General features: G+C 52.6%; 1 protein-coding gene across 10 annotated transcripts; it reads right to left on the bottom strand.

The window, feature by feature from the left end:
• Positions 1–781: 781 nt before the first annotated feature.
• On the bottom strand, positions 782–10,857 carry LOC138916439 (ral guanine nucleotide dissociation stimulator-like). Of its 10 annotated transcripts, none has more exons than XM_070228891.1 (7): positions 6,372–10,857; positions 5,818–6,028; positions 4,211–4,321; positions 3,085–3,278; positions 2,707–2,763; positions 1,574–1,767; positions 782–1,042 (listed from the first exon to the last, which is right to left on the bottom strand). In XM_070228891.1, exons 2-7 carry the CDS (start codon positions 5,947–5,949, stop codon positions 801–803), a joined length of 930 nt encoding a protein of 309 aa, XP_070084992.1. In that variant the 5' UTR covers positions 5,950–6,028; positions 6,372–10,857; the 3' UTR covers positions 782–800. The 10 variants fall into 10 exon arrangements, 9 of the variants coding, with proteins under 9 accessions (XP_070084992.1, XP_070084993.1, XP_070084998.1 ...); XM_070228892.1 differs by having other exon boundaries at positions 7,402–8,540; XM_070228897.1 differs by lacking the exon at positions 5,818–6,028 and adding an exon at positions 4,470–4,534 and having other exon boundaries at positions 6,372–8,202.
• Positions 10,858–11,140: the final 283 nt, after the last annotated feature.

Raw genomic sequence — 11,140 nt, 5'->3', positions numbered from 1 at the left:
GAAGAGTGAAAAGATGGATGGCACTTGTTGTGGACACTTATTTCCCAGTCAGAGGATTGAACCCTCTTCCTGACTCACATTAAAACATTATTTTACTAAATGAAAAACAATCGCCAATCCAAATTCTGAAAAACGTAGATAAGGTATTTTATTCCTTAAGATATTTGTAATCAATCTAAGCATGTAATATGCGGTAATCATATTTTGTAATTTGCTCATTGCATAACCTGATCCGTGGCCCATCCAGGAAGGGAAACGATGTGAAAGGTGTCTCCCGGCCCCACACATTCCCCTCTTGGTTTCCAGCTCTCGTGTCACCCTTTAAATGTGGTGCCTATCCCCAGATAAAGACAATAGTCAACATGAGGGCTTCATTTTTCATACATAAGCTTTGATGGAGCAGGGATTTTTCTCCCTAAAAAAAACCTGTTTTCTTAAATTTACAAAGTGATTAATCATACTCCTCAGATATTACTTAGCCACACACAAAAGGCCACATCTTGGATGCGTCCGCTCAGCTGCACAGCCCAGCAGAGGTAAGTCCATAGAGTCAGAAAGCTCAGCGGGCCCCAGGGATGGGGTGGGAGGGAGGAGGACTGAGAGGAGAACAGGGAGAGGCCTTCTCTCCCACGACAGTGTTCTTGAATGAGGTCAGGATGACGGTCGGGCAACACTGTGAGCGTCCTCCTGGCCAGGGAAATGGACATTTGGAAAGGATCCAGGAATGACATCCTGTTGAAGTGAACATCACAAGAAAAATTAAAGGCAAGCATTAAGCATGTGCAAGACAAAACAGAACTTTAATGAACTGGTGGTAAAGGGGAAGGGGCAGAATTCAGTGGTGGGGCCATGGTCCAGGGGCTGAGGCTCGTTGCTGGGAGGACGTGAATGGTCTTTCCATTGCTTGAAGAGCAATCCGGGCTGAGACTCGAGGTGGCTGCGGCGCTGGACGTCGATCTGTGGCTCTGAGGTGCGGTGGGCACTAGAGTTGGAGCAGGGGGGCGATGTTCATCTGGCTTGGGATCTTTCTCAGGAGCTGGTGCTGCAGATCCAAGAAGAGAAAACCACATCCACATGACAAGGCACATGTGTGTGGTGACGGATTGTAATTAGTCATTGGGTGGGGGACCTGCTGTAATCTACACAGAAATCGAAATATATAACGCTGTACACTTGATATTTATGTAAGGTTATAAAGTACTGTCACTGCAATCACGAATTAACATGGGTGAATGGTGAAAAGAAAAAGATACCCCAAGGTAACCATGCCACACACACACATACACACACAGACACACACACACACACACACACGGACAAACACACACAGGGAAACCAAACGTGACTGTCTTTCCATGTTCCTCCCACGGAAGGGAAACGGCTCACCAATCAGGGAGACTCAGTACACGAACCGCTCTCCAGAAGCTCTCCCGTATCTGGAGTCCGTGGGAATTGTGATGGGAGCCAGCTCATTGCTCCCAGCCTAACCCCAGCCTCTGAAGGCTCTGCGCTGAGCGGCCCGGCCACATTGCCTCCACACACGCCCGTGTCACACAGCCTGTGTCCTGCTCACCCTGACTCTCTGCCTCGCTGGGCTCAGGGTGCAGCAACTGTGAAAGGAGAAGGCGAGCTTGATGCTCCACCTGCGAGCCTGGCATGCTGAACGCAAGGAAGGCCAATACCCTTCTCAAGCTGGGAAAGTGTGGGGGCTGGAAAAAGTCCTGGGGATAGGATTCCATCCACGTGCCAAGAATGAAGGCCAAGGCCCTGAGGAGAGACAGGTGGGCAGCAGAGTCAGAGAACCGGCCTCTCCTAACACACTGACCTCCCAGGGTACCTCCGTGGGGGCCTGGGCTCCAGTGCCTCCTGCTCCTGCCCAGCCAGGGTCCAGTCCCACTTTCCGTGCGCGTGCGACCTGGCCAGTTTGGCAGAACAGGTTGCGTCTCCAAGGAGAGGCTGGGATAACACCTTGGGAAGTGAGAGCACTCGGTCCCTGGTGTGATCGCCCATCCTTTTCCTCAGGGAAGCCTGACACAGTCCTCGAGTGTCTCCTGGCACATCCCACTGGGATGCCAGTCCAGGAGGGAAGGGCATGGGGCCATCTGCTCTGTTCTTGCACACACTGCTTCACAGTAGGGTGCAGTGAATATCTGGCCGATGAGGGAACAATGGCCTTTGTCTCCCGCCCATGCTTCCTACTGCCCTCCAAACACCTCAGCCTTTAGCTCCTGTGCCTCTGTGCTGCCTGATTCACTAGGTGACCCATGTGGGTGACCTTCCCCTCCTGCTAGGGGCTGACACGGAGGGTGTCATTTGGCCCCTGAGCATGGAGTGGGCTCACTGGGACGCAGCGGAGCCCCCACCATGGAGGTTCTATGATATAAGTGAGCAGGATGCTCAGACACCTCCTGTTCTGTGTCCCAGGATGGGGAGTGGAGGCGGGACTGGGATGGGGATTGGATGCATCTGGGTGCTGTAGGAGCATCCTCCACTCCCGCCTGGGCTCCGACAACACCCACAGCCCCCTCCAGAGCTCTCCTGGACTGCTGTCTTCTCTTCTTTGAGAAGCCGTCAGAACTCTGCCGGCCCGAAGGAATCACAAGATGTTGGGATGGCGGGTGATGCCAGCAACCCGATCACAGGCCCCACACTCCCCTCACAGTGTGGAGAAGGGAGGCCCTCCCATTTGATCCAGTGCCCACTCACTTTTTCCATAGGCGGGTGGGCGCGTCGTCCACTCTACAAAAGAGGATGAATCTGTAACTAGAGGAGACAGGAGGGCATCACATTGACTGTACTGGATGGCAGCTGCCTGAGGAGTCTTTTGTGACTGTCTGACTCCCACCTAGCACGGAGCCCTGGAGGGCCAATCCAGCTGACCTTTCATAGGGCTCAGCTTCTCGAAAGGGCCATCCAGGCAGGAGCTCATTGAGTCCCTACAATAGCCCTTGGTGGTTGTTCCTCTGTTCTCCCCATTATTCAGAGGAGCAAACTGAGGCTCAGAGAGGTACACGGACCTCCCCAAGACTCCCAGCATGCCGGTAGCTGGAGCCGCAGAGTCCTGGGGAGGGGCAGGGCACTCACCTATTAAAGAACTCATCTAGCACCTCTTGTGTGGTGGCCACATCTGTGTATGTCAACAGGAAGCTGTGGATAAAAGTGGTGTCACACAGCAGGAAGGCGGGCACAAGGTGAGCCACCAGACGCTCGAGTGGAGTGTTGTGAACCGTCCACAGCCGGGGAAACGATCTCTTGTCCACTGTGGATGTGTCGAGAGCCTGGGGTGGCACAGAGGAGAGGCTCAGCATCAGAGGCAGCATCCTGGGCACCAGGACGTTTGGGGCTGGCCGTCAGAGCAATGCCTCAAGCTCCCAGTGACTTCTAGCAAGAGGTGGGACAGGAGTGCCCAGAGTAGGAAACACTTCTGGTCTTGCTGGTAGAATGGGACAGAGGAATGAACGAACGTGTTAGTATCAGTACCAGTAGCAGATCAATGTGTTAGCGGAGAATTGACAGCACCTGTGTGTGTTAAGAGCATCAGCCCTGGGGTTTCTGACAGAAGAGCCCATTGCAGAGAGGAGAAGACGGGGGCTTTCCCTGCGGTGGGATGGATTGGGACAGGAGGACAGGCAGGACGTTCAGTGCAGCACTGATGAAAAGACAACATGAGGTCCCACAGCAGTGAAGGGCTGAATCAGTCTCGTCCAGGCTCTGCCATCCAAAATGTCGTGCAGCTCAGTGAGGCCCCGGCCCCTGACCTGGAGGGGCCATGGGCACGTGTTCCTCAGGAGGGCAAAAGACAGAGCAACACCCATGTCCCAATGAGCCCCACATCATTTTGGGGAAAAGCATCCTTGTCCATCATGAGGCTGTGTGAGACGTGGAGAAAGTGTGGAAGGATTGTGAGGTCATCATGGACACTTGGGGATGGGGTGAAAGAGGAAAATGTGTAGAAAAATGCAACAACCCCCTTGACCAAACATGAGGTGAAATGGGAGAAAAGTCTCTTTTCTGGGATTCGTAGAGTTATGGTGATAGTGACTTTGAATGTGGCCAAGACAGGAGCTGGGCAGTGCGGGCAGGTTGGGGGCAGAGATGGGGAGACAGATTCCTTCTGGAGCAGGACTGGTACCAGGGCCTTGTAGGACCGGGGGTTGTCTTTGGTGTCCTTGGGCCCTGGGTGCTGGGTGTGCTGAGCACCTGCACTCACCCAGGCCCAGCGCTGGCTTGTGTCAGCCGGGTGCCGCATCATTCCTTCCTGTAGAGTCAGGGAGAGGAAGGACTGATGTGTCTTGTCCTTTCCAAACTTCTGAGGAACGACCTGTAAAGACAGTGCCCGGCAGCCAGGCAGGAAGCCTCAGAGCACTGGCTCACTGACTTCGGGGGCACTCACACCTCGCTGACTCTCTCCACTCCAGACCCACATAGACAGATGGCCAACAGGCGCATGAAAAGATGTTCAATCTCACCACTTCTTAGGGAAGTTGAAATCAAAACTACCACGAGATCTCACGTCACAGTCATCAGAATGGCTCTAATGAACAAGACAGGACAAAACATGGGTTGCAGAGGATGTGGAGATTAGGGACCCTGCCTATGCTGCTGCCTGGAGTGCATACCCATGCAGCCAGTATGAAAAACAGGATGGAGATTCCTCTGAAAATTAAGAATGGAACTACAGTATGACCCAGCTATTCCACCACAGGGTATGTATTCAAGAATGTGAAAACATGAATGGGTAAAGATGTCAGCATGCCTCTGTAACTTGCAGCATATTTCACAATAGCCAAGACTTGGAAGCAACCTAGTTGCCCATGAGGAAGATGTGGCATATATACACCGTGCAATACTACTCAGTCATCCGAAAGGAGGAGATCTGGCCTTCTGTGACAGCATGGATGGACATGGAGGGTATTATGCTAAGTGAAATAATTCAGAGGGAGAAAGTCCAATAGCCTTGTGACTACTCTCATAAATCAGGGATGACGGCAGCAAAGAATCACAGGAGATAGGCATTGGATTGGGGGTTCCAGAGAGGAAGTGGGGAGGGAGGAGGGTGAAAGGGGTGATTAGGCAAATGTGTGTGGTGATGGATTGTCATTAGTCGTTATGTGGTGAACACGATGTCATCTACACAGAAATCGCAATATAATGATGAACCCCTGAAACTACGTAATGCTATAAACGAAGGTGACTCCCACCAGAAAAAGAATTGAAGGAAACTTGGCCCAGTTAAGAGGCAGCTTGGGAATCCCCTTTCCATGGTGCCAGCCCTGTCCTGGGATGTGAAGATGGCAGCAGCACCAGGTGATCAGCTGTACACCCAGCAGTTCCTGCCAAGTGAGGATCCCCCCCACGGAAGGGAGAGGGTGGGGGCCATTCAGTGGGGGCTCACAGAGGTGGCCTGAGCTGGATAGCCCGATGTAGGCCCCCTCGTGTTACCTTTGATGACCTCCTGGCAAATGGCCATAGGTGTGGCGTATGAGAGGTGAGCCACCCTTTAAAACGAGTAAAAAGGTTATGGCTCCAGGTCTTCTGGGGACCATAGACGTGGTAAGGCAGGATACAGCAGGAAAACATCTTTCCGTAGCAGCTGTCTCCAGTCAAGTGAGCTGAGTGTGAGGATCTGGGTGCCTGTTTACAGGAGGCCCCTGCACTGTGGGCATTGTTGTGAAAGAGGTTACATCACTTCCTGGAGACCACTGTGACCTGAGCCACCTCCTCTCATACCACCCATGCAAGCAGTCCTCTGGGCAGGGCACTGCTCGCCCCCTTTTCCATGCAGTATCATCTGTGTCCCCAGGATCCCCAAAACACCTGTCTCCACAGGCCTCTGAGAAGGTCTGGGTGCAGCCAGGGTCCCAGCTTTGAGACAGACGCAGACACAAGTGCTCCTTCTTCCCTGTTCCTCATCCTGGAGAAGCCATGGTGCCTCCCCCGCGGGGCCATTCTGCCTCCAATCTGCACGGGGGGGATTATCCTAGCCCATACTCCTTGGAGATGCCCTCAGGCCAGAGTGGGAAAATACCTGTGAAATTGGAGGAGCAGTGTCCCATGTAGGGAATGCCTCTAACAGCTTTTTTCTTCCTCTCCTCTCCTCCCCTGTGTCTGCCTCTCTTCTGAGCCCACCCCATAGTCCGCCCTTCCGTCTAAGGTGTCTGTGTGTACGTGTGTGTCACTGCTCACGTCCTGGATGCCCAGGAGGAAACAGCTTCCACAGAGGAAGGGATGGGCAAGAGCTTCCCAAGAACTGACGGTTTCTGTTGTCCACTGCAAACCCTATTGGAAGGGTTCGAGTCTTGCCCTAGAATATCAGAATAGTTCCTTCTGCTTGGACTCTTGTCTGTCATGTGCCGTGGGCCAGTGCTTACCTGTCTATGGGCCTCAGTTTCCCAATTCTCCAGTGTGGGATTCAGTTCAGAAGTGCATAAGCATGAGCTCAGCAAAGGTGGTGCCTGCTCCCTCCATTCTAGGCGTGACATGGATGGGGAACACTCAAGTGTTCGCCTGCCCTGGGCTCATCCTCAGGAAGAAACTTGCCAAATGCACGACCAGGCTGCCGACTTCTCAGTCTCAGCCCCCTGCCCTCTCCATTTCTGACTGCAGTTAGAGCAGCACCACCTTTTCAGAGCCCCCTGAGGAAGCCTGGGAGCAGCCAGGGCCCCATCCTTGAGGATGCCGAGCTGGGTTCACACCTGGCTCCACCTTGAACTAGACTGTGATTCTGCCCAGGGCATTGAGCCTGTGAGGTGCTCTCCTTCTCCCTCAATGGCCTCCTGTGATCCCCTCTGCTCGGTCTACACATGCTGCTGGAATCCACTCCCCTTGAGTGTGGCCTGAAGTTCGTGATTCCCCTCTACCCCATGGAAGAGGGCAGAGTGATGCGAAGCCAGTTCTGAGACTGGGTCCCAAACAGTCCAGGGCTCTCCTCCTGCTCACTCTCAGCTGTTCTCTCTCTCTCTCTGATCCCTCACTGTGGGGAACAGGCCTGTGTGTTCTGGGTTGTGCTCGAGAGAGGCTGCTGAGGCCTGGCCCTGAAGGAGACCCACCGACAGAGGGGCACTCAGGCCTCCAGTCACAAGGGGTCCCTCCAGGACCCAGAGTGCGCTCAGAGGGGGAGGGAAGCAGATCCTGCCTCAGTTCAGAGCACAGCCCGACTCCCTGAGAGCATCTGGCAGAGGCTCCCAGCTGAGCGCTGCTGGATTCCTGGTCCAGTGCCACTGTCACATAATCAACGTTCGTTGGTTAAGCCCGTAAAGATGGGGAAAGGTTGCCACACAGCAATAACGATAGCTGCCTAACGCCGTTGCCCTGCCCCTGGCGCTGGTCCTGCCCTCCCCTCTCCTCCCTCCCTGACTCTCCAGTCAAGCTCCTTCTAGCCACACTGCCCTGCTCTCTAACCTCCTCTCTGGCCATCCTCACTTGTGCCTCCAAGAGTCTGCACTGCTGGGCGGTTCCTACAGGCTACGGAGCCCTGGCTTGAGGCAGGGCTGGCTCCTTGTCATGCTGCTGCAAATATGAACGTCACCTCGTGGCAGCCGTCCAGGCCCCTCTCCGTCTGGACCCGGCGCTCCATAGCAGCATGGGCTTGTTTTCCTGGTGGCGTCTGCTCCTTTCATTCCTGTGGTTTTCATTTCGTGGTTTTGGCCAGCTACCCTTCCAGATCTTTATTTGTGGGGCACAAGCTTGTCGGGTCTTTTCAGCAGCAGCGCTCTTCTGTGCTCAGGGCACAGGTGTGGAATGAAGATCCATCCCACCACTGACCGGCTCTGTCCTTAGAGCCAAATAGACTTCCATCATTTGGATTGTGCTAGGTGGATCACGACTAAAGTTAGTCCTGTGACTGAGACTTTTGCTGGCATGTGATGAGTTATCGAAACTCAGCCCAAATTACAGGAGCATAGCACTATCTATTTTCCCAGATACCAGTGCATGGTGGGTGTTCCGACTGGAGGGACCACAATCTTTCGCATGGCCTTCAGGAACACATCGTTCTTCCATCGTGTGCCTTCTCCCTCCCTAGGACATGATCCTCATCTGCATCCATCAGCATGATTGGAAAGAACAGAAGGAAATTCACGCAGGAGGATGTTATCAGCCGGGTCCAGAGCGGCACCAGTCAGTTCCTTTTCTCTTCCCTTGGCAAAGAAGTGGTCATCGGCCACCACGGAGGCTGGACCACGGCATGCAGCCCCGTGCCCCAGGAAGTGGAAGATGGATTTTGATGGACAGTTAAAGTTCTCTGCAACAATGAGTCACCTGTCTAGACTTGTTGTGTGTTTTGAATCTTTGTTGAGGTTTTCCCATATGTCAGGCACTGTGCAAAGAGTTGGTGGCAGAAGTGACGGAGAGGCATCTTGCCCTGGAAGGAGCTCCCAGTGTAGAAGGGGAGATGAGTTTTGGTGTCAACGCCTGCCACCCGAAGTGCAAAGGAGAAAGTGAAAGTGCTCCAGAAGCTCCGTGAAGCATTCTAGATTTGGAAGCTGTCTGGAGCTGCGATCAATTGAACTCCACTTCCAGACACCATCCAGAGATGTTTGCTGGAGGACGATGATGACAGGGACAATGGAAACAGCTAGTTATGTACGAGACATGATAAGGAACACTAGGCAGCCATTGAAATCATCCCCTCAAACATCTGAAAGGGCAGGGAGAATTATTCATGTTCAGTGCAAAGTGACTGCCCAGTTAGGGTGATCCTGTCTTTAGAATAACTCTGTAAATTTGGATTCAAGTATAAATATGTTGATTCTACAAATATGAGGAGAGTGGTGGGCAAGACCAGGGCAGGGCAACAGTGTTAGGCAGCTTTCTGCTTTATAAAATGTTCTGTTGTTCGTGTCATGAAAGGATTCCCTCAATACACTTTGTGTACTGTATGAGCCGTGGAAACGCGGCTCACCGTTTCCTCCTCCACCACTTCCTGACAAGTACCGTTGTAGTCTCTGCCTCTGTGAGTTTGATTGTTTTAGATAGCCCTCAGAAGTGGAACCATGCATTCTTTATCCCTCTGTCACTGTCTTCTTCCGTTAACATAATGTCATCTGGATTCATCCACGTCGTGTCCTATGGCAGAATTTCCTTCTTTATAAAGGCAAAATAATATTGCCTTGTGTCGGTGTTGCAATCCAATGTACACATCAGGATAGATGCGGAGAGGGCTGATGGCCACTCTGAGTTTATTATAACCAGTGTTTCAATGTATACATAGCTTACATCTGTTAAACATACACAGGTGTTCTGAACAATGTAATTAGCGAATGCCAAGAATTCTTAGTGATTTCTCAAGGAGCCCTCCCTCGGCCTCGGTTTTGATATTATCATGTTATTGCTGTGCTCCTATATTTTATCTCGGAGCATGCAAGGCCTCCTAGGCAACTACCCCTCCTGCGCGTGATATTGTGTCTCCATCTGTGCCCCCGGGCGACCAGTGCCTGGCTTGGGTTGCCTCCCCCTGGAGGTCTTACCTGTCATTATCTAACTGGCCTTCTCACCTCCGGGTCACAGTTTGTTGGCAAGCCTTTTCCAGTGATTATTAACGCTTCCTACGTCAGGGGCGGCTACACCTTGTAAGTCTGTGCCCCAGTTTCTGTACCCCTTCATCCGTGGACAGACACTTAGGTCGTTTCTACAGCTTGGCTCTTGTGAATGACACTGCCAAGAACATGGGAGTGCCTGTGTCCCTTCAGGTTCCAGTTTGGAATTTGGAGGATATATACCTCAGAATGGAATTAGTGGAGTGTATGTGATTTCCAGGTTGAATCCTTTTGGGGAATCTCCATAGAGTTTCCTATAGCAGCTGCACAATGTTACCTTTAGCACGACAGGATACACCAGGGTTCCAATGTCTTCACAGGCTCGCCAACACTATCTTTTGTGTGAGTGTGTGATGAGAGCCATGGTAACAGGTGTGACGTGACATCTCATTTTGATTTGCACTTGTTTATGGTGGGTGATGGATGTTCAACATCTTTTCCTAGACTTTGGCCACTGACCTGTCTTCTCTGGAGAAACCTCTGTTCAAATTGCTTTGCCCATTTTTCAGTGAGGTAAATTTATTTCTTCGGGTTTTGGGTTGTACGAGTTTCTCACATATTCTAGATGTTCACCCCTTAGCAGAAATGTGACTTGCAAATATCTTCTGTCATTCTGTAAGTGGTCTTTTCCTCCTTTCTAAGAAATTGTTCCAGCTCAGTTGTGATTTAATGGACACATAACATTGTCTAAGCTTGTGGAGTACAATGTCATACTTTAGGATACATCAATACTGGGAATCATTTCTGTAATAAAGATAGGTAACACTTCCATAACCTCAGAGGGTGAAAACTGTGTGTGTGTGTGTGTTTGTGTGTGTGTGTGTGTGTAGTGACACCGCTGTGGCACTGCCCCAGCCCATGGCAGCCCTTCTGCGTGGTCCCCCTTCTCTCCAGCCTTGCTTGTTCCCTGTCCAGGGGAGCTCCTCTCCCTCCCTCCAGGGAAGGCCCTGTTTCCTCTCTGTGACGACCTATGGTCTCTGACTGGGGGCCTCCATCCTGTGTCAGAGAAGAGAGAGATTGCTGCCCGTGGCCTGCCCCACAGCCTCGGAGGAAGTGGACCCCGCATAAGCTGACTTGGAAGGAGGGGAGGGCTCCTCACTTCCCTTCCTTTGGACTGTTTAGCAGGAAGCAGAGTCCCCTCCCTTGCACATACTGAACGAGAGGGTCCCCAAGGTGGGCTGTCCCGGCGAGGGGACAGGGCGTTTTTGGTGGAGGAGGCTGAGGGGTGTTTCTCGGGCTCTGCCCAGGGCTAAAGGCCCTGACCGAGGCTCTCCCCAGCCCGCAGCTCCAGCAGCCCCTGCTCTGCTTCCTAAAGGTCTCCTTTGCTCACACAAGGTCAAGTGTTGTTGGTGATGCAACTCAAAGCTTTATCTGGATGGACACCTTCAAGGTCACGTCGATGTGGCCCTGAGCTTCCCCTAGAGGTCTCTTCCTGAGAAGGGGACTAAGACAGGGTGGAGATTGGTGCAGAAAGGAGTGGCCTGGCCTGCAGTCTCCTTTGGCTGGGAAGCAGGGCCTGGCTGCCCTACCTAGAAGCTGAATCGTGGAGGATGTGTGCCGGGCTGGCTGAGGGGCCCTGGGCCGGAGGTGTGTCGTGGGAAGCG

The sequence above is a fragment of the Equus caballus genome, chromosome 12, assembly GCF_041296265.1.
Source record: "Equus caballus isolate H_3958 breed thoroughbred chromosome 12, TB-T2T, whole genome shotgun sequence".
In the NCBI taxonomy this organism is placed as follows: Eukaryota; Metazoa; Chordata; class Mammalia; order Perissodactyla; family Equidae; genus Equus; species Equus caballus.
This window is presented reverse-complemented; position numbering and strand designations above follow the sequence as displayed.

Excerpts from the sequence above, each read along its gene's own strand:
- LOC138916439 (XM_070228890.1), bottom strand. The coding sequence starts at position 5,580 with ATGTTTTCCTGCTGTATCCTGCCTTACCACGTCTATGGTCCCCAGAAG. Across the intron at positions 3,279-4,210 it reads CAAGCCAGCGCTGGGCCTGG|GCTCTCGACACATCCACAGT; the intron begins GTGAGTGCAGGT and ends GTGCCACCCCAG. Across the intron at positions 1,768-2,706 it reads CCCACCCGCCTATGGAAAAA|GGCCTTGGCCTTCATTCTTG; the intron begins GTGAGTGGGCAC and ends GTCTCTCCTCAG.